At 56.3% G+C, this 27,960-nt stretch overlaps 1 protein-coding gene across 6 annotated transcripts in view; it reads right to left on the bottom strand.

Moving 5' to 3' along the window:
• Positions 1–27,960, bottom strand: part of ADGRL1 (adhesion G protein-coupled receptor L1) — a 52,431-nt gene that overhangs the window by 9,393 nt on the left and 15,078 nt on the right. For 3 of the 6 annotated variants that reach the window (XM_059732389.1, XM_059732390.1, XM_019483744.2), the window contains exons 2-14: positions 27,293–27,462; positions 23,413–23,626; positions 20,206–20,315; positions 5,974–6,774; positions 5,189–5,512; positions 4,470–4,573; positions 3,816–4,001; positions 2,851–2,889; positions 2,462–2,645; positions 1,489–1,611; positions 1,030–1,235; positions 760–930; positions 232–441 (exon numbers count right to left, since the gene is read on the bottom strand). In XM_059732389.1, coding sequence (XP_059588372.1) covers positions 232–441; positions 760–930; positions 1,030–1,235; positions 1,489–1,611; positions 2,462–2,645; positions 2,851–2,889; positions 3,816–4,001; positions 4,470–4,573; positions 5,189–5,512; positions 5,974–6,774; positions 20,206–20,315; positions 23,413–23,626; positions 27,293–27,365 — 2,745 coding nt within the window. In that variant the 5' untranslated portion in view covers positions 27,366–27,462. Of the gene's footprint in view, positions 1–231; positions 442–759; positions 931–1,029; positions 1,236–1,488; positions 1,612–2,461; positions 2,646–2,850; positions 2,890–3,815; positions 4,002–4,469; positions 4,574–5,188; positions 5,513–5,973; positions 6,775–10,518; positions 13,535–20,205; positions 20,316–23,412; positions 23,627–27,292; positions 27,463–27,960 lie in introns of those variants that run through there. The other 3 variants (XM_014595404.3, XM_059732391.1, XM_014595403.3) reach the window with 3 other exon arrangements.

The following is a 27,960-nucleotide window of genomic DNA, read 5'->3' as shown; positions in this document are numbered from 1 at the left end:
GCCCACCCAGCACTGGGTGCAGCCACCTCTGGGGTGGGGTGTGAGGGGCTGGTCATACAGGGACCCTCCCCCAGGGTTGAGCTGCAGCTGCCTTGGGTGGAGTATGTGGGGGCTTGCTGTACAGGGACCCTTCATGGAAACTCCCACCCAAGTCCCTGCCATGTGGTGCCCCCTCATGCTGCCCCAGTGCCCAGGAGGGGAGGGTACCCCCACTGCAGGCATAGTACCCACCTCGTACTGTGTCTTGTCAATGCCAACAAGGAAGAGGAGCTCAGCAAGAAAGAGGCTGATGCAGAGGTTCTTGTGGATGGTGGTGCGGTCAGTCTGCAGCCCCCGCAGGAAGCAGAAGGTGGAGATGCAGATGGCCAGGCAGACCAAGGCGATGACGGCGCCCACCCATGTGATCACCGACAGTAGCAGCTCCTTCATGCGTCCCTGGTACTGCCAGGGAGGGAGGGATGGGGCAGGGGGTTGCCAGGCTGGCACTGCACCCTACAACCCCAACCAAGGCCCTGTTCCCTAGCAGCCCCGACCAGGGCTCTGCCCCTTTATCATCTGGTGGGGGGGAGGGAGGGGGCACAAGGGGGTGTGGTAGTATCCGGAGGCAGTGGCGAGAGGTCAGAATACAGGACAGTTATATAGGGCAGTAAGGGAACAAGGGACATGGGGCCATGGGGGGGGGCAGGTGATATAATTATAGGGTCATGGAAGGGTACATGGTCATGAGGGGGAAGGAGTGTAGGGCAGGGGGTTCCTTACAATCTGGCGGTGGGCCATGAGCACAGCAAAGTTGGTGAGGTGGCTGCAGGCGCAGGTGGTATGGGTGCGGTTGGTGCCCAGCAGCCGGCAGCCCTGCGTGGACCAGGCGCCCATCATGGAGCGCTCCGAGTAGTTCCAGAACGAGCAGTTGGCATTGAAGTGGTTCTTGGCCTGCAGGACAGGATGGGGGTGGGTTAGCAAGGTGGGGGGGGAAATTATTGGGATGTCCTGTGGCCAGGGTCTCAGAGCCCCAGGGACGGGCAGATGTACCTCGAGGTGGGCAAGGGTAAAGATGACAGGGTCCATGAGGAAGACACGGCTGGACTCTTTGTTGATGGAGGCGGCAATGACCTGGGAGTTGACGACAAGGGCGGGGCTGAGGGCACCCGCATCCCCACTCAGCTTCACTGTGGCATTCTCCGTAGACAGAAACAGCCCCAGGTTGTTGTACAGAATGAACACCACCTTCACCACACCTGCGGGGGCAGGGCTGTTAGCTCCTCCCCTGGCCCCACCCCTTTCCTGCAGCCCCACCCACTGGACCCTCCTGCTTCCACCACGCCTAGGGCGGGGGAGGAGGAGGGCTGTAAGTCCCATGCCCCAGCTCCACCCTGAGGCCCCAACTTCCCCATGTGTGCAGGGGGACAGGACCATGAGCTCTGACTTGCCACCCCTCCCCCCAGGGCTTCCAGCCCCACCCCCAGGACCCTGAGCCCCAGCCCCACTGACCGTTGCGGCTGTTCTGCTTGATGGTGTTGGCTGAGAGCTGGATGGAGTTCTCGCCCCCCAGCTCCTGCGGGAAAACCAGCTCCTGCACCTGCCCCTCCGTGTTCAGCACCGTCACCTCCAGCACTTGGGGGGAGGGGGAGAGGGAAGAAGGGCACGAACAGTGACGCACACAGCACACATCCCCTGTGCACATGCATATTACGTGTGTGTTGCTATGCCTCAGTCTGGCACATGCCCATGCTACACACATGCACGTAGTGCCTCCACCTGCCAGAAGTGTGTTCTAAGGACATGCTCATTGCATACTGCATTGATACCCTCCCAGAACCAGGGGCATCCACCCCATGGACACAAGAGGCAGTGGTGGGGGGAGCTGAGCCACATGAATGCCCCAGAGCAGGGAAGGGAAAAGACAGGGACAGCCCCCAGCCCAGCCCCCTTCCAAGCTGTGGGGGGCCACTTCAGCCCTGGCATGAGGGGCCTCTGTCACCTTGGGGAGCTCAGACTCTAGGGGCATGGGCACTTGGGGAAGCCCTGCCTTTCCTGGCCTCCATCCCTGGGAATGCAGGTGTCCAGGTGGCAGGGAGCAGTCTCACCTACCTGCTACCCTCCTCCCTCATGCCCTGTGCAGGTGTGGACCCTGGGTCTGGTAAGGCTTCAGGCTGCCTGTGCCCTCCAGCCTGCTCCCACGTAAGAGTGTTGACCCAGGTGTCTGGGAAGGCTGCTGGCTCTCTGTCCTCCTTGCTCCACATGAAAGCAGACGCAGGCATCCAGGGGAGCCCAACCTGTCCCATCCCCGCCCATGGGCAGGGACCCTGGTGTCTAGGAAGGCCCCAGGCTGCCTTCCACTGCCCCATGAGACCAGACCCAGGTATCTGGGGAGTTCCAGGATGTCCCATTGCCCATCCCTGCTCCCATGGGCAGGGACCCCAGCATTCAGGGGAGCTCCAGGCCATCTCCCAATGAGGCTCACCGACGTTCTGGCGGGAGGTGACAAAGCGGGCGGGCTCCTTGACATTGTCGGCCAGCAGGAAGGCACCCTCCTCCAAGATATCCAGCAGCATGGTAGCTGTGTGCACCTGTTCTGTCCCGTTCATGTCCTTCCATGACTCCAGCGCCTCAGGCCGCAGAAGGTTGTCCACCGTCTCCACCACCGCCTGAGGGGGGCACGGACTGGGGTCAGCCATGGTGGTCCCGGGGGACACCACAGCCTCTCCTGACCCTGGGCAGATGGAGCCAGAGCAGCCCTCAACCACAGTGTGATGGGCTGGGTATGCTCCCCATCCCCCCACAAGGCCCTCTATACCCCCTTGTGTCACCCACTTTGGTCCTGTGACACCCTTCTACCTTCCCCCCCCTCACCTTGATGTAGTCTTTGCAGGTTCGCTCTCTCTTATGCATCTGCAGGACAGAGGAGAGGAAGGTCAGGGCCTGATCCTGGGGGCCCCAATCCCAGGGGGACAGCCCTAGGTGGGATGTGGAGACCACTCCTGCCATCCCAGATCACGGCCTGCTGCCCTCAGCAGGCAGTAGCCCATACCAAGCTGGTGACCCTAGCCAGTCACCACTAGGTCAGCACTGAACACCAGGGAGGAACTAGCAATAACTAGCTGGTACCTGACATATAACTATTAGGTAACCAGCAAACCAACTAGCAATAATTAGTAGATAGCAGCTGTTCACTGACCTATAAGTAGTCGGTAAGCAACCAATCGGATACTAGCCAACAAGCCAGTAAATCACTAACTAGCCAGTGTACAAAATAGCATGAGATACTAGTACTGGTAGGCAGCTTAGTTGCAGGGTAACAAGTTAACAACCAGTAGGTAACACATCAATAACTAATCAGTTACAAGTAGGTAACTAGTTAATAGGCATCTGTGTTATAACTATTTGATCAGCACTGGCTAACTACCTGATAATTTGTAGATAAGTAGTGGTTAACTAGATGGTAGCAATAAGCAAACATGTAACTGATAACCATTAGATAAGTAGTGGATAGCTAGCTGAGCTGGGGATAAAACCCAGATGTCCAGGCTCCACTCCCTCCATTCTAACTCCCCCAGACCCTTTTCCTCTCCTAGAGCTAGGATAGAATCCAGGTGTCTGGGCCCCCCCAGCAGACCCCATTCCCTTTGCAGAGCTGGGATAAAATCCAGGTGTCTAGGCTCCCAGGCCCCACAGCTCTAAACCCTTAGGCCCCATTCCCTTCCCAGAGTGGGGACAGAACCCAGGCATCGGGGCTCCCAAACCCTCCAGGCCCCACTCCCCTCCTGGACCAGGGATAGAACCCAGGGTCAAGGCTGCCAAACCCCCTGCACCGGCACCTTGTTGTAGTTCTTGCCAGCTGACTCGCGTTCGATGGGCCGCAGTGCCTGGAGCTGTGCATCCAGGATGTCGAGCAGCTGCTCCATGAGTCGCACTGATGAGCTGACGTCGCCAGCGTAGATGGGCCCACGCGTGTGGCGGGCCAGTTCACCTGCGATGTTTGCCGCATTCTCCCCGCTCTTGATCTGGGGGCACCACGGGCAGACACACACACACGGACAGGTGCAGACACACACATGCATGCACACAGATAGACAAACCCACATGAGCACATGCACACACACAGGCACGCACACAAAGAAAGATACAGAAACACATGCACACAGAGACAGACACAGGCACGCACAAACACACCAGCAGCTCAGTACTGGGTGCAGGGACCAGCCATGATCCCCCAGGGACCTCCCCCCAGGCCCAGCAGGGCACCAACCATGACCCCCTGCCCCTCCTCAGGCTTCAGCACTGACCCCACTTCCCCTGGGACAAGCTGTCCCCCATCCCCAGCAGGACAAAGACAATAACCTCCAACACACTAGCCCCAGACTCCATCAAGGACCAGCAACACCCCTGGAGGGAACAAATGGTACCTCGCTGACTGCCCCATTGGGACTGTGCTCCACCCCCCACCCCCAGGGCAGGGGCAGGGGCAATACCTTCTGGGCTACCTGGTTGACCCAGGGGCTGGTGCAGTTGCTGAGGTCAGGACCACGCGGGTTCCAGATCCCCAATGAGGGCAGGCACTGGAAGGAGGCGATGCCTGGGGGGGGGAGTAGGGCAGGATGAGACCCTTGCACCAGCCTGGACACCCCCTTCCCTCCATCTGGGGACCCCTGGTGGAGAACACAAGCCCTCACTACTGCCTTGCAGGGAGCTGTCAGCCATGAGGGGTCAAGAGAGGGCCTGGAGAGAACCCAGGTGTCCTGGCTCCCTGCTCCTCCAGCTCTAATTATTGGATCCCAGATGCCAATTACTTCCAAGACCTGGGAGAGAACCCAGGTATCCAGGCTCCCAGCCCTTTCTGATCTAACCCGTTAGACCACGCTCCTCTCCCAGGGGTGGGGACAGAACCCAGCCTCCCCTCCCCTGCCCAGAGCTGAGATGTAACCCTGGTGTCCTGGCTCCCAAACTCCCTCTCTCCACAGAGCCAGGTGAGGACCCTGGTATCCAGGCTCCCATCATCTACTCCTGTCCCAGAGATGGGAGAGAACCCAGGTGTCCTGGCTCCCCACCTTCAAGGGCATCCAAGGCTCCCACTGCCCTCCCTCTGAGCTGGGCCAGAATCCCAGTATCCTGGTTTCCCCCTGCCAATCCCCAGGACTGGTCGGCCCCCGCCTCCCTCTCCCCCATGAGGGTCCCTAGCATCCAGACCCACCTCGAGTACCCTTGGGGCAGGGCCGTTCAACCAGCATGCCCTGCTGCGTGGCAGGCCACTGGACACGGCGCACCTCGCGGGGCTCGCAGAAGAGCTCGGGGGCACTGTGCTGGCCAGGGGCAGGTGGGCGGCGTGTACTCGGGGCTGCAGCTGTGGCTGTGGCAGGTGCTGGCTCTGTACCCTTCTGGTTGCTAGCACCACCAGGGTGGGTAGTGAGTGGGGCCCGGCGTGCTGTAGTGCTGGCTGCCGGTGCTGCTGTGGTTGTGGCTGGTGTGGGCCGTGCTGGTGCCACTGTTGTGCTGGGTGGTGTCGAAGTCACTGGGCCTGTGGAGAATGGCAGGATCAGGGAACACTGGCAGTTCCCCCACTCCTGGGCCTCCCTATAACTCTGCAGCCTGGCCCTGGCCCCCAGATCACCACCTGAGACCCCCATAGCTCCCCCCAGCCCAGCACTGGCCCTTCTGGGTTCCTCCATCACCCCCCTGAACCCCATTACCCCCTGCCTTACCTTGGACCCTGGACACCCCATCCTAGACACCCCCATCATTTCAATGTCCCCATTTTCTTGGTCCCCTCTCTCTACATGCCCCTGTCTTGCTGCAAGGCCCCCTCCCTGAGATGCAGTGTCTCCTGCCTGAGTGACTAGACCCTGTTCCCCTCCCAGAGCCAAGGACAGGCCCCAGGTGTCCTGTCACCTGTAGCAGAGCCCAGAAGCCAGGTCTCCTGTTCACTGCACTACCCCCAGCTGATCCCAGAACCCCAGTGTCCAGCTCCACCCCCCTCACCAGCACTAGGATCAGGGGGCCCAAACTGGAGGGCGTAGCGCACGACAAAGTAGTTGTTCCACACGTAGAGCTGGTTGTCGCGGGGGTTGTAGTCCACAGATGAGACGAACTGGTAGGGGTTGGGGAAGGCTAGGCCCACGGGCTCCTCACGGTTGGCATTGGTGTTGAAGGCGTAGTCCACGCGGTTGCCGGCTGCCTCACTGTCATCGTCCACATAGACGCTGCGCACCACATACAGCACGCCACATGCCATGAAGGCATTAGAGGCCGCCCGTTTGTCGTAACCTGTCTCCCAAGTGCCCTCAAAGCGCAGTGTGTAGGGGTTGAGCTGGCTCACCACCAGGCGCCCACTGTTGGCCTCGGTGGCATAGATGACCCACAGCCCGCTTTCGTCCACAGCCAGGTCGATATCAGTCTTGCCGCCCCAGCGATAGGGCGAGGTGTCGTGGTAGTTGGCTGTGGCAATGACAGTCTCACCACTCTTGATGCGTGTGCGCAGGTCATACTTAACAATGTTGCGCGTCCGCTCCTTGTTGTAGAAGACAGCACCATCGTACACCACAAAGCCAGTGCCATCCACACGGTTGGGCAAGCGGTAGGTGGTGGTGTGGCGGGCACCCACATAATCATCCCACGAGGCGTACTCGGTCAGCGTGTCCGTGCGGTATGGCACCCATGGCATCACGTAGATGCGGTCACCTGCTTGCAGTGGGTCCTTGCACCACGCCCCTGCCTGGTGCTCCGACTCATGCGTTGATGTGGCCTCCAGCACCTTCTGTAGCGTCCCCGGGCACACGAAGACTGTGGGAGGAGGTGGGGGGGGCGGGGACAAAAGGAGCGGAGAGGGGATAAAAGGAAGGGGGAGGTGGGTAAAAGGCAGAGGAAGGTGGGTAAAACAAAGGGAAGGGGGCAAAAGGAGAGGTGAAGGGGTAAGAGGCAGAGGGAGGGAGAATAAGGGGAGGGGGATTAAAAGGAAAGGAGGAGGGGTAAAAGGCAGAGGGAAGCAGGGAAAACAAGGGGAAGGGGGGCAAAAGGTGTGGGACAGGGAGAAGAGGATGGAGATAGAGAGAAGAAGCAGCAATAGAACGAGAGATGGAAAAAAAGAGAAAGAGAGAGAGAGAGAAAAGCGGTGAGAGGCAGTGGGAGCCGCGCCGGGAGCTGCAGTCACGGCCCTCACTCAATTCTTGCCTTGGGGGCTGGGGGGATTATGGGTGGGTGGGGCCCAGAAAGCTAAAGGAGTATGAGGGGGCTGTGCTGCCCCCCCAACCCAGGAAGTGCCAGGGAGGAGCTGTGGGACCCCCAGCACTGCAGGGGATGCTCAGAGTGCAGGAGATTGACACCTGCTGGGTCAAGCCGGATCCCCATGGCTTGGGTGGGGTCAGGCTCAGCCCCAGTCTCGTTCCACCCCCAAGACCAGGGTGGTGGTGGGGAGTATTGAGGGGGGCAGGGTCTGGCTGAGTTCTGCCTAGACCTGCCCTCCCAGGCTACATTCACTGGAGAAACTGAGGCAGGGGGAAGGGGGTGGGGTGCCCAGGAGGCAGGCTCAGTGGGAGAGCTGAGGCAGAACCCAGGCATCCTGGCCCTCTGGGTCTAACCAACCAGACCCCACTCACCTCCCAGAGAACCCAGGCATCTGGGCTCCCAGCAATGACTACCCCCCGCCCCCAACTCTAAATACTAGGCTCAACAGTTCACTTCAAACTTGGTTAGAACCCAGGTGTCCTGGCTTTCAGCACCCTCCCTGCTCTAACTACTGGAGCCCACTGCCCTCCATGCCATATCCCCCACGCCAGATGGAGGGCTGGATAGTGAGGGGATGGGGGGGTGCACCCCTCCCCACCCCAAGTCAGGAGAGGTGCATGAGACTGGAGGAGAGAGGAGGAAGAAGAGGAGGGGGTGGGGGCAACTTTTTCAACACTATACAAAGCAGAGCCCAGCCATGATTGGCTGGTTTTTATGCCCATAAACCCCACCATGACTTGGAGGAGGCCCTGTCCCAGTCCAGACAGGGGTCCCTGTTGAGGGGGGAGCAGAGGTTAGCATGGCTCCCGGTCTGGACGAGCTGGCGGGAGGACAGAAGGGAGTAGAAAATGCCATTCCCCACCCGCCCCCCGCCGACACGAACAGCCAGGTTTGATTCAAAGCAGCAGAGACCGAGCGCGGGGCAGCGGGGGCGGGGGGGGCAGGCCGTCCTGCCCCCCTGCCCCAGGGGGGAAGGGGGAAGAGAATTGGGGGATTGAGGTGTGGGGGGGAGCAATGGCCTCTGGACTCCGGCAGTAGCTGTGGAGAGGCTGGGGGAGAGAAAGGCATTAGTGCTGTGGGGAGAAAAAGGGGCCCACGGGGAGCAGAGAACTTGTCACCAGGGGCAGCAGGGCAAGAAGAGTGGAGCTGGGCCCAGGGCAGAGCCAGGGGGATTGCAGAGCCAACAGGGAGGGTGGGTGCAGTCCCCATCATGGCCACAGCGGGGTGGCAGCGAGCTCCAATGGGGCCAAGCGCAGTCCCCATGGCAGCCAGAGGGGGCAACAGAGTCATTGGGGTGGTCACCAGCTGGGGGGCAGGATTTTGGGGCACCAGTTTCCACTCCCCCCCGCCACACTTGGCATGCAGTCCCCCATGCGTGGCGAGTTCTCTGCTCAGGGCCAAGCCATTATATGCACCCATGGTGCCCAGACCAGCACAGAGCAGAATCCAGCCCCAGGAACCCAGCATCCTATTTGATCACCCGCTAGGTGCACCTCCCCCTGCCCCCGCACCCTCCCAACAGCCTGCCTCTGCCCCCAGTGCTGCCAGGCACTTCACATGACTGATGATGGCTGTGTGTGAGAGGGCAGGTCTGGCGCCATGGTGGAGATGCCAGGAAGTTAGGGGGAGGGGAGCGGAGCATAGCTGCCATGAAGACACCTCCTGCTCTGGGGTGCCCACTGTCATGCTGTGACTCAGAGGTACCACCAGGGATAGAACCAGCCTCCCCCACAATCCCATGTGACCCCACTCCCCTACCATAGTTATGGAGAGAACCCAGGAGTCCTGACACTCAGCCTGCTGCCCTAGTTGCTAGACTCTACTCTTCCTCCCCAAGTGGGTGCGAGAACCCAGGTGTCCTGGTGCCCAGCTGTCCCTCTCAAATCTTACTATTAATCTGTCTATCTTTCTGTACAAGGCAGGGCAGCCAGGACACCTGGGTTCCACACAGCTTTGCAATAGCTTTGCTGCATACCCTGAGCCAACCCCTCGATGGTCTGTCTAACCCTAGATTCCTCCCCTCCACAAATCTAGGGCCTCTGGGCCTGGTGTTCCCCACTAACTCAGTGTGCATCTCAAATGCATTCGCACACATGTAGGGGCCCTCCATAGCACCAAAGGTCACAGGGATGTGTCCATGAACTCCAGCCACTCTGGGTCCCCCCCTCCCACCATCCTGTGGCCTTCCCTTGCTCCTCCAGTGCCTGCCTGATTCCCAACACCTCGGCCACCCTTGGCCCCCCCAAGTGAATGGTATGTGTTCCTGTCCATGCCTGTACACATACGTGCTTGTGGGTGCTTGAGGATCCTATATGGGTACCAATGTAGCACTGCCCATGTAGGTGTGTTTTGTGCATCCATGCACATTTGCTGACAGATGCATGTACCCATAGCTAAGCATAAGTGTACAGATGGAGGGGTGGGGGGTACTCATATATATGGGGGAGTACGCACGTCCTTGCATGTATATATATGCCTGTGCATTGCAATGCAGGCAGTTGTTCTTTGCATGTATATGTGTAAGTCTGCATGCTGCTCCCACGCACATGCATATCTATGCCAGGGTGCACACGTTTTGTGTGTATGCCTCTATCTTGTGGCTTGTACAACTGTTCTGTTCACACATGCTCATGTATGTGTTCATATGTTCCTGTACCATATGAGTGCCAATGCAGCCTTGTCCATGCAAGCATAGTCTGGTGTGCATATACATCCACACTCATTTGCTGATGAGCTCACGTTGTCTATAGGCACACACATACATGCATGCATGCATGTGGGGATGTTCTCGTGTGTGTACAAGCATTTGTATATCCTGATGTATGCGTGTCTGCATGCCGCAATTAATGCAGGTTTTTGTGTGTGCATGTATGTGTTAACATGTGCAGGGGCTCCCATGTGTATGCATGCCTCCGTCCAGATGTGTATGCTTTGTTGTGTGGCTGCATTTCCATGTTCCTACGTGTTCACATAGCTGTGTGCATGTGGGTGCATGTGAGTGCACATGTGAATGTCTGGGATGCGTGTTATATGCAAACAGGCACAGGCCTGTATGTTTTGGTTTGCATATACCCACACATGTGTAAGAATGCTTGCACATGAATGCATAGCATGAACATGTGTGTGTACATGCACCTTCCCACATCTAGCAACCCAGCCCAGGGACAGGACAACAGCTCTACTACCCCTGCAAGCTAGCAGAACTCCCTTCTGGTTGGGGCAGGGCTGGCCAGGCCAGGGGTCCTTGTTCCTCCAAAGGGGGATGGATCATGGGGCTGAAGCAAAGTGGGATCTATGACTCACAGGCTGAGGGAGGAGGCCCCATGGTCCAGGCTGGGGGTGGTGGGTGAGATGGAGAAGGTGGATGGTGCCTGGCAGGAGGAGAAACAGGGTTAACGAGGAGGGGAAGGTGGTTCCATGTGAGGTTGAAGGGAGAGAACACACCCGTGGGAGTTGGCTCAAAAATGGACAAGGAAACAATCAATTCACCGCTCCCCCACGCCCAGGGAAAAATCCAGGACCTGGCCTGGGTGAGTTTCGAACCCATGACCTCCTGGGTAGCACCTGTGGGGAAAGAAATCATTGAAATAGCACTCCCCGCCCCCAAAGTCCCCAGCCCAGACACATCCACCCCAGACAGAGAGAGAAAGAAAGAGAGAGAGAGAGATGGGAAGAATCAAGCCTGGCTATTTGGTTTGCTTTTTGGCATTCGTTTGGTTCTTAATGAAGATCAGCTCATTAACTGTCTCCGTTCATGGCCTCCAGCCCCATCAGCGGCGATTACTTACAGTCCAAGGGCCAGAATTAAAATACAAAACAAGAGCCCTGAATGCAAAGCTGGGGGTGCAGGGGGGGTGCAGGGGGGGTATGTGGAATTTCTCAGCCCCCTCCTCCTCTTCCCAACAATAACGGATCAAGGGCGTGACTGCAGCTGGGCCGGGGTTTGACAGGCAGAAAACAATTCACAAGGAAATGCCGACCCCCAGGTGAGATTGGAAACAAAACCAGGAGGGAAGAACCCAAATTAATCAGAAGTCAACAGAAAAATCAACGCAAAGGCCCGTGGTGGTTAGTAACACTCAGAGCGGCTGGTTATCGATTCAAAATAAAAGCCGGGCTTTATATATATAAAATGTATCTATATATATAAAGGGATGGGGTGGGAGGGGTTATTTATGGTTCGGTTTGCTTATTTTTAGTTCCACGGTGTCTCATTAGCACGGCACTTGGAGGGTTAAAACAGAGGCAAGGAGGAGACGGGAGGAAAGCAGAAGCATCACTGAGGAACCGAAAAGAAAGGAGAAGCAGCCATAGGCGGGGTGGGGTGGGGAAGGGGCTTTAGGAGCTCAGGAGGGCGCAGGGCAGAGCCCTGGCTTGGGAGGGTGCTTAGGCACCGGCTTAGCTTTAAGCAGGGTGTTGGGTTCTTAGGGGCCTGAAAGGCTCCTCATGTCCCGAATAATGATAAGAATAACTCAAGTCCTGCTTACTTGGATTTAAGCACGTGCTTAACTTTAAGCAGGGGGGTGTTGGGTTCTCAGGGGCCCTGCTGAAAGGCTCCTCATGTCCCGAATTGTCATCATCATAAAACAACAGCAACAGTAATAACTAATTGGGAGCTGAAGTCCTGCTGACTTGGATTTTAGCAAGTGCTTACCTTTAAGCACGTGCTTATGTTCCAAGGGGGTCCCATGGAACAGTGATATCATCATCATTATCATGGTTATTATTAAATCATTAGTGGCAATCAGTCAGCATTAATATTGCTTTTAATTATTATTAAGAATAATTAACAACAATGCTAATGATCATACTAATGATAATCATACTTTGTGTGTGGGCTAAAATACCAACAATTTCTATCAGACAAGCATGTGCTTATAAGCCAGTAGGAGGTAATTAAAGTCTTGAGAACTGGTGGAAATAATAATAATCTTTGCTAAAATTCCATAGGTTCCACTTAGATGCAAGCATATGCTTATTTTGTAGTGGAACATATTTAAAGTGCTACTGCATATTTTTATTATTATTACTACTACTACATGTAAAACATGTGTAATAATAGGTTTGTACATGTGTACTACCATTGTCTTGATTTCACTTATGTAAGCATGAGCTTAGCTCATGCTAAACAGTTTGTGCTTATATTCCAGTAAGACCTATTTAAAATATTGTTGCATGGTGATTGGATGATTATATTTATTACAACAACAACAACAAATGCTAAAAGCCCTTTGGTTTCAATTAGTTTTAAGCATGTGCTTTTCTTCCAGTGGAACATATTGAAAATGTTACTTCATACTGCCATCATCATCATAATCGTCACCAATATATAATACATAATAATAACCTCTCTTTGAACATTAAGTATTGTCCTCTTAATTTCAATTAGATTTAAGTATGTGCTTAGCTCTAAGTTTGTGCCTATGTTCCAAGTTAGACCTATTTAAAATGCAGTTGCATAACAACAATTCCTTGCATGTGAACTAAAATCCTCTTTATTTCAATTAGTTTTCAGCAAGTGCTTAGCTTTAAGCATCTGCACAGGCCCCAATAAGACCTATTTAAAATGTGGTTGCATATTAATTGGATGATGATGTATGCTAGCTGAATAGTAATAATAGCAATAACAACAACAACAATAATAATAGTAATAATACTAATAAATAACCCTGCTTTGAACAGGAACTGAAGCCCCTTTGGTCCTAACTGGATCAAAGTGCATAGTTAGCTCTCAGCACCTGCCCATTCCCTGTCCCTCAGCCAGCTGCGTCCTGGCACCCACCTCACGCACAGGGCAGGTGCATAAATTAAGCAGGTACTTAAGCACCTGAGCAATTGCAGCCAGTGACTTACACCCCTCTGGTGACACCCAATGTAGAGGGGCCCAACAGCTACAGAGGTTGATGCCTCTCGGAGTCCCTTCCCTTGCCCATGATTTGAGACAATTTCCCCCATTACTGGAGTTAAAACAAACAAACAAACAAACAAACAAACAAACAAAAAAGGCCATTTTGGGAAGGGGGGGGTCATCCTTTTTTGGGGAAAAAGCAGGAACTAAGGGGAAAATAATAATAATAATAATAATAATAATAATAATAATAATAGAGACAGAACGGAAACCAAGAGGAGAGAGAGAGCGAGGCGGTGAATGAGGTAGACTGAGGTACCCAATTGGTTGTCATGGAAACGGGGCTAGCGGAGCAGAGGACCTCGATGGAGGGATAGAAAAGACGGAGAAGTGGGCTGCCGAGATTATTTTCCCCCTGAAGGAGCTAAAAAAAGGCGCTGAGACATAAATGGTTAAAACGCACCCCCCCTTTCCCCACCTGCCAGCTTCCCCCCACTCCCCCACACCCTCCAGCACCCTCCCCTTAGGCTTGGCCCCCTGGACCAGGCCCAGGCCTGAGCATCCTTGGAGCTAAGATGGGGCAAAGAAAGAGCAGGAGGGAATGGGGGGCTGCATTTTGCCAGGGAGGCCAATTCAGGAGGTAACAAAACCAGAGAGAGAAAATTCGGGGGGACAGGGATGAGAAAGGGGGGCAGGGGAGGAGAGAGAGGAGGGGTCCAGGAGGAGGCAAGGGGCTGGGGGAGAAGGGGAGGGACAGAGGAGAAGGGATCACAATTAATATGGCCACAGCGATTATACAGGTGTTAGAGTAGGGTCAGTGGTAATGGTTCTGTTTACCTTTTTGTTCCACTTCTACTTTAAGCATCGGAAGAAAGAGGAAGAAAATAAAAAAAAAAAAGATAAAACAACAAAAACAACAAAAAGGGAAAAAAAAAGAACAGAAGAAAAAAAATTAAGGAAAGAAAACGAGATTGAACCAACCAAAGCGAGAGAAGAGCCGGGGAGAAAACAAAGAGAGAGAGATTAGCGCGCTGCTGGGCACCCCAAGCAGCACAGCCCCGCGCCCCCTGCCCACCCCCACCCCCCATTTCACATGGGGCAGAGGCAGGAGGAGGAAGGGGGGCCCCCGCCTGGCGTGGCAGTGGAGGTAATGGGGTTGCAGGCTCCAGCCGTGCCGCCCTGGGGAAGAAAAATGTCAAAGGAGGAACGAAAAACCCGATGGGAGAGAACAAGGGGAGAGCACAGGATGGGAGAGGCACAGAGCCCAGGCGCGAGGGGGGACATGGCAAGGAGATGGAGAGAGGGGGCAGAGAGATGGATACAGGCAGGGGGAAGGAAGGAAGGGTAGATAGACAGGGAAAGAGAGAGAGAGAGAGGGAGATCGGCAGATAGAGAGAGGGGAAATAGAGGAATAAGGGCTGGCTGGATCAGACAGACAGACAGATGGAGAGGATTTGTGGAGATGGGTCTATGGACAGAATGCCATAAGGGCCTGATCGTGGTATTTATGGAGGTGGATAGGTAGACATGCATGTGGATGGACAAAGGGATGTGTGAATGAATGGACAAATGGCTAAAGGGATGCCTGGGGATGGATATGGAAGAAGCGGGGGATGGATGGGAAGATGAGGTAGAGCTGTGGAGACAGACCCACATGGGGCTGGCTGGCTGGTGGGGGTGCATATACTATTGGGCCAACCCCACCCTGTGCTTGGCTCTCTTTGCCTTTGTTGATGGCAGCATCAGGGTGACATTTTTTCCCCACTCCAGAGGAACAAGCCCCCTGAACCTATGAGCACAGATACCTGGCACTACCTCTTTCCTCAAGGGCCCATAGCAGCTCTGACCCCAAGTAAAGGGGATCGCTACAGCCCCAAGGCACAATCTTACTTAACTCTGCTCTGGAAGCCCCAGGATTTGAGGGTAATTAAAGGCCAGAGCAGGGGCGCAGAACCACCAGGAACCACAGGGAAGAAGGCAAGGTCTCCTTGTGTGTTCCAGGCTATGGAGGCTTGGGTGCTGGGGACCAGTGAGGAGGAAGTAGCTTTAAGGGAACTGAAGGGCTTGGGGACCACTTCTGAGCTGCTACACGCAGGCTGTTTGGGAGGGGTAGGTTTCAGTAAAGCCCAGCAGGATGGGCCCTAATGTCAGCCTGGGCAGCACCCAGCATGACAGGGTCCCGATTTTGGCGTGGGGGTCTGGCCACTGCCTGGTGCCACAGGATCCTGATTTTGGCCTGGGGGCCTGGACAGTGCTTAATGCGACACCAGACAATAAGGCTAACCTATTTAACTATTTCTTTGCCTCCATTTTCCACAACAGGGACCGGATCAGCCTGTCCGCTGGGACCCCCTCAGGCGCACCCAGGCCTAGGGTCAGTGAGCACCTAGTCAGGGAACTTCTGGAGGGACTGGATGTATTTAAATCAGCTGGTCCTGACGACCTCCACCCCAGAGTGCTGAGGGAATTAGCAGAGGTCATTGCGGGACCCCCTGGCACGGCTTTACGAGCACTCGTGGTACTCTGGTGTGGTGCCAGAGGACTAGAAAAGAGCCAATATGGTTCCCATTTTCAAAAAAGGGAGGAAGGAAGACCCAGGAAACGATAGGCCAGTTAGTCTTACCTCGATCCTGGGTAAGCTTTTTGAGAGAATTATCTTGGCGCATGTCCGCTAGGGGCCAGCAGGGGAGATTATGCTTAGGGGTAACCAACACGGGTTCATTAGAGGCAGGTCCTGTCAGACCAACCTGGTGGCCTTCTATGACCAGGTCACAACATCCTTAGATGCAGGGGTAGCAGTGGACGTAGTCTTTCTGGACTTCAGGAAAGCCTTCGACACTGTCTCTCACCCCATTCTCATTAAAAAACTAGGGGACTGTGGCATCGACACCTACACTGTCAAATGGGTCGCTAACTGGCTGGAGGGCCACACCCAGAGAGTGGTGGTGGATGGGTCATTTTCGACCTGGAGGGATAGGGCAGCGGGGTCCCCCAGGGCTCGGTCCTCGGACCCTCACTGTTCGACATCTTCATCGGTGACTTGGACGAGGGGGTAAAAAGCACCCTATTCAAATTTTTGCTGATGACACTAAGATGTGGGGGGATGTGGGCATGCTAGCAGGGAGGAATAAGCTGCAATTGGACCTAGACAGGTTACAGGGGTGGGCAGATGAGAACAGGATGGGTTTCAACACTGACAATTGCAAAGTGCTGCACCTGGGGAGGAAGAACCAGCAGCATACCTACAGGCTGGGGAACTCCCTTCTTGTCAGTGCAGAGGCAGAAAAGGATCTTGGAATCATTATTGATGCCAAAATGAACGTGGGCCAACAGTGTGGGGACACTGTCAGGAAGGCCAACCACACCTTGTCATGCATCCACAGATGCATCTCAAGCAGGTCCAAGGAGGTGATCCTCCCCCTCTATGCAGCACTGGTCAGGCTGCAGTTGGAGTACTGCGTCCAGTTCTGGACATCGCACTTCAGGAGGGATGTGGACAGCATTGAGAGGGTCCAGAGGAGGGCCACCCGCATGATCAGGGGGCAGCAGGGCAGGCCATACGAGGAGAGGCTATGGGATCTGAACCTGTTTAGCCTCCACAAGAGAAGACTGAGGGGGGAATCTAGTGGCCTGTTACAAACTAGTCAGGGGGGACCAGCAGGCATTGGGGGAGTCCCTGTTCCCCCGAGCACTACCAGGAGTGACAAGGAATAACGGTCACAAGCTGGCAGAGGGTAGATTCAGACTAGACATCAGGAGGCACTACTTCACAGTCAGGGCAGCTAGGATCTGGAACCAAATTCCAAGAGAAGTGGCGCTGGCTCCTACCCTGGGGGTCTTTAAGAGGAGGCTAGATGAACACCTTGCCAGGGTCATTTGACCCCAGTGCTCTTTCCTGCCATGGCTGGGGGTCGGACTTGATGATCTGTCAAGGTCCATTCCAACCCTACCAACTATGAAACTATGACAGGGCCCCAATCTCAGCCTGGGTCTCTAGGCACTATCCCAACAACTGTGCCAGCCCCACCCTGCAGTCCCCAGGGAAGGATGTCAGGCAAGAGTGTGACAGGAAATGGCAATGAGGAGGGGGTGTTTCAGTACAGTTACACCAACTGGGGGGAAGGGGGTGGGATTCAACACTAAAAAAAACCCGCAACCGAATTAAAGAAAAAACAGAGAAAGAAGGAAAAAAAACAAAGGGAGAAACCAAAGGGAAGGAAGGAGGGAGCTAGCCCCGCCCCCCGCACGCGCTGGGCACCTAGGGAGGAAGAGACGCCGCAAGGTTAGAGCCGAGGCAGCTGCAAAGGAAGAAGCGTGGGGTTCAATTCACAAGCCCCCCGCCCCCCCTTCCGCATCCTGCCCTCACCCCTGGGGGCATCAACAGCACTGGGTCAGCCCAGGAGAGCCAGACAGGGCAGCAGGGTGCAGCACAGAGCACAGAGAGACTGGGTGAGCCATGGGGCAGAGACTGGGGCTGCAAAGCATTATGGGCGGCAAGGAGAGGGGGTTGGCGTGCCTCTCATCCCATTACCATGTCTACCACCACTGGGGAGAATGGGCCCAGGCAGACACACACCATGGTGTGACTTACACGGGCCTCATCCGTGACCCTGGTACTGGGAGCAGGCAGATACGAGTATCCCAGGGCAACAGCCCACAGCAGATCCCCACCAGGGGACACTGGGCTGCCAGGCACTCTAGGATGGACGTGGACAGATGGCACCTAGCCCAGAGTTGCTTACCCCAGAGCTTTCCCCAGGCTACCTGGAGTAATTCTCCACCTGATTTAGCTGAGTTACCCTAAAGCATGAGCCTGTGCTGCCTGCCTGCCTGCCTGGTGAGAGGGCAATGGCCAGGAGCAACCAATCACATAGGAGCCATGCAGAGCCCTGGCTTCAAGTCTTGGCTGTACTAGGTCAGAGCAGGGGCTTGGACGTGGGTTTCCTGGACATGCTGGGCTGCAGAGAGCACCAGAGATGTTTTGATCAGCAGGAGGACCTCATTAGGCTGTGGGGCTCTGTGAAGACACAGGTTCAAATCCTGGGTCCAAATCAGGCTGAGGGGGGGGTCTCTCCCTGTTGAGGGCAGGGACCACAGGACTGGAGGAGTCATCAAGGAAGCAAGGACCTTGGGGGAGGGGTGAAGAGCTCCACCTTGCATAGAAATAGGAGAGGGTGCCCCACTCTGGACCAAAATGGATCATGTGCTGCCGGGGGAGTGAGAGCCAGACCCCACTGACACCAATTTCCACCCACGGCCATCTCCTCTCTGTGCTCCATGGCTCCCCCACAGTTGGCAGGTACCCCCTTACATCCCTTCCCCCCCAGCATGCACCCCCACAAAGAGAAGGGGTAGTGGTCTGTTGGACACCCCCCTGCAGGGCAAGGGGCAGGGAGGGCCATGGCGCCCAGTGCTGCTGGGGCTGGGGGGGTGGGGGGGTGGGGGGGGGGCGGCGGGCAGCCAGGTCCGGAGCCGAGAGCGTCTGTCCCGTGGCTGGAAGGCAAAAGAGCAGGAATCAGAAATGAAGGCGTTAGGGGAGGGGGGGGGGGGCGTCCATCTGTCCAGATCTGTCCGTCTGCGAGGAGAAACCAACCGGGGGGGGGGGGGGGGGGGTGTGACCAGGGCCTCTCCCCAACCCCTCTCCCAAGTATAGGGTATCAAACCACAGGAAGTCCCCCCCCCCCCAAATGAGTTGCCCTGGCTCACCAGACAAAGCGGGTGGGGAGGGCAGGGGCTGCAGACCCAGGAGGCAGAGGGGACCCTGAAACAGCACCCTTCACCAGAGCAGCTGCTGCCACCTCTCTGGAGGGGGCAACATGGGGCAATGACCTGAAGCTGTCTCCTCCATCTCCGGCAAGCTGGAAAGACTCTCCAGGGGAGCTACGGGGTGGCCTGCCTTGGGAGTCCAGCCCCAAAGCACAGGACTGCGAGCAGCGGTGCCCTCCTGGCCTTCTGCTCTGGGAATGCCTTCACCCGTTTGGAAGGAGCCACCATACAGCACAACAGGCCCAGAAGTGGGACTTCCTGCTCTCTCCAACCCTCCTCCTTGTTTCTTCCAAACCCGCTTGCCATGACCTGTGGCCACCCTGCACACCCCTGATCTTGAAAGCCAAGCAGGATTGGGCCTGGTTAGTACTTGGATGGAAAACCTGCCTTTTCCAGCACCACTTCTGGTATCCACCTATAGCCACCCTGCAACACGCACCAATCCAAGGTGACACACTAATACATATATACATACACATGCAAGGATCACACACTGGTGCACTCTCGTATGCACTGTGACGCATGCAGATCAGCGTAGCTCTGCTCCCCTGGGGGATTTCCTAGCATGTCCCAATTTGGTCTCAGGCAGGTGCCCTGCCTCCCCCACTCCCCCCTGCTCCCAACACATGCACCCTTTCCATCTATCTCCACGATCTATCACTACATCCAGGTGTCTGGGCTCCCAGCCCCACCCTGCTCTAAATCACCAGATCCCACTACCCTCCCATAATGGGGAACCCAGGTGTCCTGGCTCCCAGATCCCTGCTCTAACCACTTGCCAGGTGTCCCCAAATCCCCTCTCTGCTCCCATCAGCTTCCTGCTCATCCTGGGGCAGGAAATCCCCCTGTCCCATCCAAGGATAACTCCCCCAGGGGCTTAGCCTCAGCTGGGGGTGGGGGAGGGGTGCTAGAAAGACATAGGGAGCCTTCTATTGGTGATACAAGGCAGTGCAGGCTGGGGTGCAAGGGTGATGCATGGGGTGGAGTCACCTTGGAGCCTTCCCTCCCCACTGTGCAAGGAGAGCATCCCCTTGTGTCCCTGGCAGCACAGCACCCCCTACTGCTGCCACAGAGCATTGAAGCCAGTCCTACCTGCCGGGGAAGAGCACCCCCTGCTGGCCTCGCTGCTCCCTGCAGCATGGTGCCACAGCATCACCATGGGGCATTCATACCACACCCTCCCCCCCCCCCCCATATAAGTGGTCCTAGTCAGGGTGGACCCAGACATGCCCCTTCCCCCCTCCCTGGTGCCACCTCACTGGGCTAGGGAGCCAGTTCGGGGGTATCTGCCCCCTGGGTCCTGGGGGGGGAGGGAAGGGGCTGTCGCAGAGGGTGGAGAAGCCAGCAGTGAGGAGAGCATGGAGAAGTGGACTCACTGTAAGGGACACAGTCATACTGGACCTCCAGGTACTTGTAGGTCCCAGGACAGGGGTCTGGGAAGGCATCCGAACCAGCCACCACCACACACTGTGTCCTGTTGTTGCACCTGCAGGGGGGAGAACACATGAGGGGTTAATATCATGCAGCCACTTCTGGGGTGGAGCAGTGGCACAAAGGAATGAGGGGGCATCAGGAAGCCAGCCAGAGCAGAAGCAGGGGGTAGGAGGACAGTGGGATTGGGACTACAATTAGGATTGGAAGGGGGTTCACACCCTGACTCTGGTTGGACGGGGGAAGATGGAGCCCGGGCAGGGAATCTGGACTTCTGGGTTCATAGATAGATTCATAGATGTTAGGGTCGGAAGGGACCTCAGTAGATCATCGAGTCCGACCCCCTCATCCTCAGCTCAACAGCTGAAGTGAATCCTAGTGGTTAGAGTGGACTGTAAGCTAGTGACCAGGACTCCTGGGTTTCCTCCCCAATCTCCTTACAGGAGTCCTTTCCCACTTAGGATGCCTGAACTCTGGGGCTCCCTACTTCTAGCCTGAATCCCCCCTGCCTCCTCTAGGCAGCTGTGATCAGCAGCACCAGGTCCAGAGTCCACCACTGGGGTGGGGTCTGAGGCTGGCCTGTCCAAGGTAAGTGTTAACCTGTGACTGGGGGAGGGGAAAAGAGGGCTTAAATTTGGGGCAAGATTCACCTGTCATAGATCAAGGGGCAAAGACCTGCAGGGTGGGGGGAGGGTATTTCACCAGGGGCCACTACAGGCACCCAGGAAAGGGAGATGAGACAGCCTTTCCCCCATGTGAGGCAGTGGTGCACGTACATACATACGTGTGCACAGAGCCATGCCCAATACCCTTGCCTGTGGGCGTCCAACCCTGGGCACTGTCTGTCCATTCCAAAACACCTTGGATTAACTGCAGCATGTGCACATACCCCATGTAGTCCCGGATCAGCTCCGTGGGCCCTTCCTGACCCCTGTGCCTGCCAGCCAGAGCCTTGGAGCCTGGCAGCGAATGCCCACATCAGGAGTGTGAGATAGGCCAGGAGCGTGATGAGACATGGCAGAAACCTGGAGTCCAGGCCGGCCATCCCTGCCCCTCCACCCTGCTTGCAGAGCCCTGGGGCATGCCAGGGGCCATGGGAGGGCAGACCCCAGATGGAGCCGGTATTGCAGTACAGGCTTCCCTTGCTTTATGCGGATTCTGTATGTGTGAATTCGTTCTTACACGATGACCCTTTTTATACCAAAAATTTGTTATATGCAAGGTAAATTCACTCTTATGAGATCAGTGTGGTGGAAGCCCACAGTCAGCTGTTCTGTGCAGTGCACTGTGGGAGTGACGTGCACCAAAATATAGTCTCCTATGTGGATCTGTGCTCGTCACTCGTCTGCAACACATGCTTCTGTAGTTGCCATCCCCATTATGGCTTCTAAGCGTCCCACTAGCTTATCTCCTACCCCCCATCCCTAGCCCATCAGTGAAGCCTTCAGCACCCTCTCTTCACACTAACTAAACATTCACCACCACCCTGTGCTTGTGTGTACTGTCTGCTGTTGGTGAGTACCAAAATTGTCTTGTAAACGTGGTAGAAATAGGTCTGGGCGTCAGCACAGTCAAGGTCTTGGAACATATCCCTATGTGTTACATTGTAAAGTGGGTTCTCCTTTATGCAAATTCGAGTTATGCACTGTTTTCCAGGAACACATACATGTACAGCATAAAGCGAGGGAAACCTGTACCTAGCCTTGGCCTAGCCTCTGCACAAGTGCAATAGCACAGAGCAGCCACCAGGGGGTGCTGCTGCACCAGGCTCTTTTCATCCTACTGCAGGGGAGGGGCTGGATCCCTGCCCCCCTCCCTCCCCCACCAGAACCCAGCTTGAGGAGGGGTCAGCTCATCTCACACAGGCTCCCCATCACAGGCTGGGATGAGCTTGTCACCACAGCTTACTGCGGGGGTGGGGAACGCAGAAATGCAGGGGGCTGGGAACCAGGCCCATCGAAGAACCAAGTTGGGAGAGTGGAAAAGGGGGGCAAAACGCACCGGTAATCCTGCCCAGCCCCCTGCTCTGACCCCCCAGACCCCACTCCCCTCCCAAAGCTTGGACTGAACTCAGGCATCCAGGCTCCCATTCCCTTCCTCCTATAACCCCCCAGACCCCACAGTACTCTTCAGAGCAGAGGACAGAACCCAGGCATCCTAGCTTATAGTCACACCCCACTCAAACTTTAATCCACCAGATGCCTCCTCTCTCCACCCCCAAGCTAAAGTAGAACCCAGGTGTCCTGGCTCCCAGCCCTCCCCAAACCCCAGTGCAACCCAGGATCTGGACCTCCCCCACCAAAGCTCTGTCCCCAGGGCTGATGGATGTGCCCCTGGCTGGCGCCTGGTACAGGAGAGGCTGGAGCCAGGGGTGGGAGGGCAGGTTGCACTGGTGGGGGAGCCCTCCTTCTCCTCCCATCACTGGCACTGCAGTGGCACGGCTGCCTGGCACCTGCTGGCCCCCGGGAATGGCCCCCCCCACCCCTCCCCTGCTCTTGCATCAGCCTTGGTGAGAGCAGGTGGCAGCAGCTAATGAAGGGGGGGGGGGGGGGGTCCCTGGACAAGAGGCAGGGAGTAGCATTGGGGGGTGGGGCCTGGGGATGCTTCTACCCCACCCCCATGCTGCTTCCTGCTGCAAAGGCTTCTGGGAGTCCAGCTCATCAGGCACTGGGTACAGACTCCCCACTCTAACCACTAAACCCTGCTCCCTCCAGTGCCCCCATCTTCCCTCAGCACCTGCCCACTGCCCCCAGATACCTGACCCCAAGCCCCAGAAAGGGTGGATGGACAGAGAGAAAGGTGCAGAGACAAACTGAGAGAGTTGTGTGGAGAAGGACAGAACGGCTGCACTGGGATGGAGGTATGGACAGCCAGGGGACTGAACAGATAGACAACCAGACAGAGCACTGTGTGGGGATGGATGGAGGGAGAAATGGCTGGGCGAGAGCTGTGTGGATAGTGGGGATGGCTGTGCTGGCACGGGCAGAGAGATACACAGACAGACAGAGGGCTGAGGGGATGGATGGACAGACACATGAATAGATGGACAGAATGGATGGCCAGAAGGACAGGTGGAGGAATAGATGGAAAGATGGACAGAGCCATAGACAGAGGAACAGACAGACAGACAGCCACCCGCCCCTGGCACTCACCGCTGGGACATGATCTTGAAGGCGTCGGGCAGGTAGCACTGGACATTCTCCATCTGGAAGGGGTCGGCATCGCAGATCTTGTCGTCCGTGCGCCCGTAGTTGGCGTTCTCCACCATGATTACGTCGCTGCCCGGGCACCGCAGCTCAATGGGGTAACCCTCGCATGCCAGCTCCCGACGTACCAACCCAAAGGGCAGCCCTGCCCGGCTCAGACCTGTGGGAGGTGGAACAGATGCCTCATCACAGGGGAGAGGGAGGCTACCCAGGGAGTCCCACAGCCCCAGGCACACATGCCTCCCCACCCCACCTGGCTCAGACCTGTGATCAGCACAGCCTCAGAGGGGTCTCATCAGTGACCCTACACTCCTCCCCCACCCAGGCAATGCCAACAACTCCCCCTTCCGAGAACTTCCTCATGTCCCATATACCTCCATCTCCCCATGTGGAGAAGATCCAGCTGTGCAGGAAACTGCCGTCTCTACCCCCACAAACAATGCAATTGACCTTGGGACCCGGGCCAGGATGCTTGGGTTCATTCCCAGACCAAGAAGGAAAGTGGGTTCTAATAGTTGGGGCCAGGAGGCTGGGAGCCTGGACACCTGGGTTCATTCCCAGATCTGGGGATTGAAAGCAGGCTCAAGGGTCCCAAGGATGGGACCTGATGTCCTCCAAGTGGGCAACTTAATGGGGGAGAGAGGCCATAATCTACCTAGTATCTCAGCCCTGGCCTTCTGCTTCCCAGGATGGGAGCAGAGGGTGGTGCTGGGCAGGACAGGGCAGGCTCATGCCCTGATGCTTAATCAGCCCCTGCCCCTCCCCTTGTTTCCTCGCCACACTGACACACCCAGGATGGAGCCAGGAACATGCTGAGCTATCCCTTCCCTTCTCCAAAACAGAGCAGTGACCACAGGCACACCATTCCCTACCACAACAGAAACCTGGATGCCTGGGTCCTGGCCCCAGTTCTGGGAGGAGCATGGTGTTTACTAGGTAAACGCAGAGAGGGCTGGGAACCAGCACTCCTGGGTTCGCAGCACAGTGCAGGGATATGGAGCCTGCTGGGAAGTAATTGGGGGAGGGCGGGGGAGAGAAGGGGACAGTGGTCTGGCTGTTGGATGGATGAACAGGCCCGAGTGTGTACATTCATTTGTGTATGTATGTGCATATGCACATGCATTTCAATGTACCTGGGTGTGCCAACATGCCCATGGGTGCTTGTGCATGTGGGTCCATGTGCAGGTAGATGTATTTGCATGTGCTCCCATCTGGCAATGTGCTTGTGAGTATGTCAGTATCCATTCATGCACACATGTATGTATGGATCACACTTGCCAGCATGCTTGTCAGTGGGCCCACGTGTGCATTCCAGCATGCATTTGTCTGCAGGCGGGCACTTGAGTGAGCTTACATGTGCAAGCATGCTTGTGCATGCACATGTGTGCACAAAGAGGGTCCTGTATTGACAACCTAGCCCAGGTACCTGAATGGCCCCCCTCCATGAAAGCAATGGGAAATTCCAGCCCTGAAGAGTTCAGAGCTGTGGGGAAGGAGAAGAGAAACTGAGGCATAGCAGAGGGGGAGTCATGGGCCCCGAGTCACACACCAGAACAGTGGCAGAATCAGAGAGAGAACCCAGGTGTCTGGGCTCTTAGCTCCTCCCTCTCCCCTAGCCACTAGATCCCATTCCCCTCCCAGATTGGGGAATGGAACCCAGGCTACCTGGCTCCCATCCAGTGCACTCTCCACCTCTCAGTACTACCAACACCATGCCAAAGCCCGCTACCACAACAGCTCTGAAATGCAGCCAGGTCTCAAGTGGAGCAATTTGGGTCCTGACTGACCCCTGGAGGGAACTCAGGGAAGTCATGAGGGTTCATGCATCCACCCAACCCTTGTGAAAGGCTCACCAGAGCTTTCACAGATTTCACTGGAGGCCTGAATTGGTCACTTTCAAGCAAAGGAAGTGCCAGACATCCAGTGAGGGAGCAGGGGACAGGACTGTGTGATATTGGCCATGGAGCTATCCAATCAGAGAGCCAGAATAGGCGAAGTGTGACACTGGTGACAGATCCGTCCAATCAAGGCACGACACATGACTTGGTGACAAAGCCAGCCAATCGGGGTATGCAGTGATTTATATGACTCGTGATCCACCCCAGGCTTGCACACCACTTATCAGTGCAAATGTGGGAAGGGCCAGTCAGGACAAAGGGAGGTAGTGATTGGCTGCAGGGCTGAGATATGGTCTGGTAGGGGAGGGGACTCATGATGCTCCAAGGCCCCCATAACACAATCTGTGAAAATCCTGGGGTAGTCATGGGTGTTTTCATGAGGACTGGTGGCTCCATGAAACCCATGAGCCCCCATGATCTGCTCCCATGGCCAGAGTCTCTCCTGCCAGTAGCAGAGCTCCCGCTCCCTCCTCTGCCCCGTGTACACCCAGCTGGGAGCATCAGTCTGGACATGCTCTGCCACAGACTCCCCCTGAAGCCAGGCCCCTCTAACCCATTCCCCAGGGCAGCTGCCAGGGAAATGCAACTGCTCCTGGGGTACCCAGTCTCCCCCGCCCAGGTATTAAACACAGCAATGCCCATCCAGCTGGGGAATGTTGGGGGCCTGATCCTGACCAGAGCACAGGACAAAGCAGCACAAGACCACCTTGGTCATAGTTACATAGTTTCTAGAGTCAGAAGGGACCTGAACAGATCATCAAGTCTGACCCCCCACCCTGGGCAGGAACGAGTGCTGGGATCATAATACCCCAGCCAGATATCTATCAAACCTCCTCTTGAAGACCTCCAAGGCAGGGGAGAGCACCACCTCCCTTGGGAGCTCATTCCAGAGCCTGGCAGCCTTACCTATAAAGTAAGGTCTCCTGATATCAAGCCTGAACCTACTGTCAATCAATTTGTGGCCGTTATTCCTTGTTATCCCAGGTGATGCCCTGGGGAACAGAGCCTCACCCATTTTCCGTTGGTCCCTCCAGTGACTTTACAGACAGCCACCTCTCAATCTTCTCTTGTGGAGGCTGAATAGATTCAGGCCCTTTAGCCATCTTCGTAGGGCCTGGCCTGCTGCCCCCTGACCATGTGAGTGGCCCTCCTCTGGACCCTCTCTGTGCTAGCCACATCCCTCCTGAAGTGCGGCACCCAAAACTGGATGCAGTACTCCAACTGCAGCTTGACCAAGGATGCAGAGAGGGAAAGGATCACTTCCCTGGACCTGCTTGTGATGCATCTGTAGATGCATGACAAGGTCCGGTTAGCCTTACTGACCACTTCCTTGCATTGGTCAGTTGAAGGCATCAGGATGAAGCAGGACACAGCTTGAGGTGGGGGCTTGAGGTGTCGGACACAACTGGCAGGACACCAAGAGCAGCAGCCCCTGCCCCAGAAGCTCCCAGTCTCATTGCAATGACTCAGGCCCACTCAGGGCTGGAGTTGAGAGCAAGGGGCACACAGGACTGGCAGGAGGCACCCAGGGTCATATTCCCCCCACCCACATGGCTGTACCATGATGCTAGAAATGACAAGAACCCCCCACCCACCCCCAGGACTACCAGCCCACCAAAGGGCCAGAAAAAAACACCCCTTCTCTCCCTAGAAGGACACTGTGGGGGCCGATTTGAGCACTAGGGGGTCATATCCCCTCCCCCAGGAGGTACTGAGGCCTAGTGAGAGCTGACAGCTGCACAGCAACCCCTAGTGGCAGCTCAGGGCAGTGTAGGCCAGGGAGGGGTGTGGTGGGGGTGTGCAATGAGTTCCCAACCCCCCATGCTCTCCAAGTCTCTGGACCTGCACCTTCTCCCTCAGTACCTAAGTCCCTCCCACCTCCCTCCATATCCAGCTCCTCCCCCATGCTCAGCCCCCCTCCATCCTACCTTGTGTGGCCGAGGTGACGAGGACGGTGGTGACGCACAGGCTCCACAAGGCAGGAGCCAGTCGGGCCATCATGTCACAGAAGCACTCCCTCGCACAGATCTCAGCAGCCCAAGCCCTGAGCCTCTCCCGGCATCACAGAGGGGGGTGCGAGATCTGGCAGACAGCAGCCCTGTGATGGGAGGGGAGATGCCATGAGATGAGCATGGGGGAGGAGCAGGAAGAGCCCCTGCCCCTCCTTAATGCTAGTGCCCCCCTTCCCTCCACTTCCACTTATGTCACACATTCACTCCCAGCCCAGCATAGGAAGGGTTAACAGCTTGCTGTGCCCTGACCCCCCCCACCCCCCCTGACTCTGTTGGGGGGGGTGGGGGGGAAGAGCGGAGCACCAGGATTCTTGAGTTCACTCCCAGCTCCTTGAGTGAAGTGGGCTGGAGTGATTAGAGTGGGCTCTTGGGACCCTGGACTCCTGGGTTCTGCTCTCAGCTCTTTGAAGTAAATGGCTTGTATGGGTTAGAGCTGGGCTCTTGGGAGCCCGAACTCCTGGGTTCTCTTTCCTTCCCCACCAGGGGAGCCAAGGCCCATCTCTTTGAGCTGCTCTGATGCTATGCCACTCACCCCAGAGCTGGCTGCATCTCCTGGCACAGAGCAAGCAAATGTTGAACAGCTG

Source organism: Alligator mississippiensis, chromosome 8 (genome assembly GCF_030867095.1).
Source record: "Alligator mississippiensis isolate rAllMis1 chromosome 8, rAllMis1, whole genome shotgun sequence".
NCBI classification, from domain to species: domain Eukaryota; kingdom Metazoa; phylum Chordata; order Crocodylia; family Alligatoridae; genus Alligator; species Alligator mississippiensis.
This window is presented reverse-complemented; position numbering and strand designations above follow the sequence as displayed.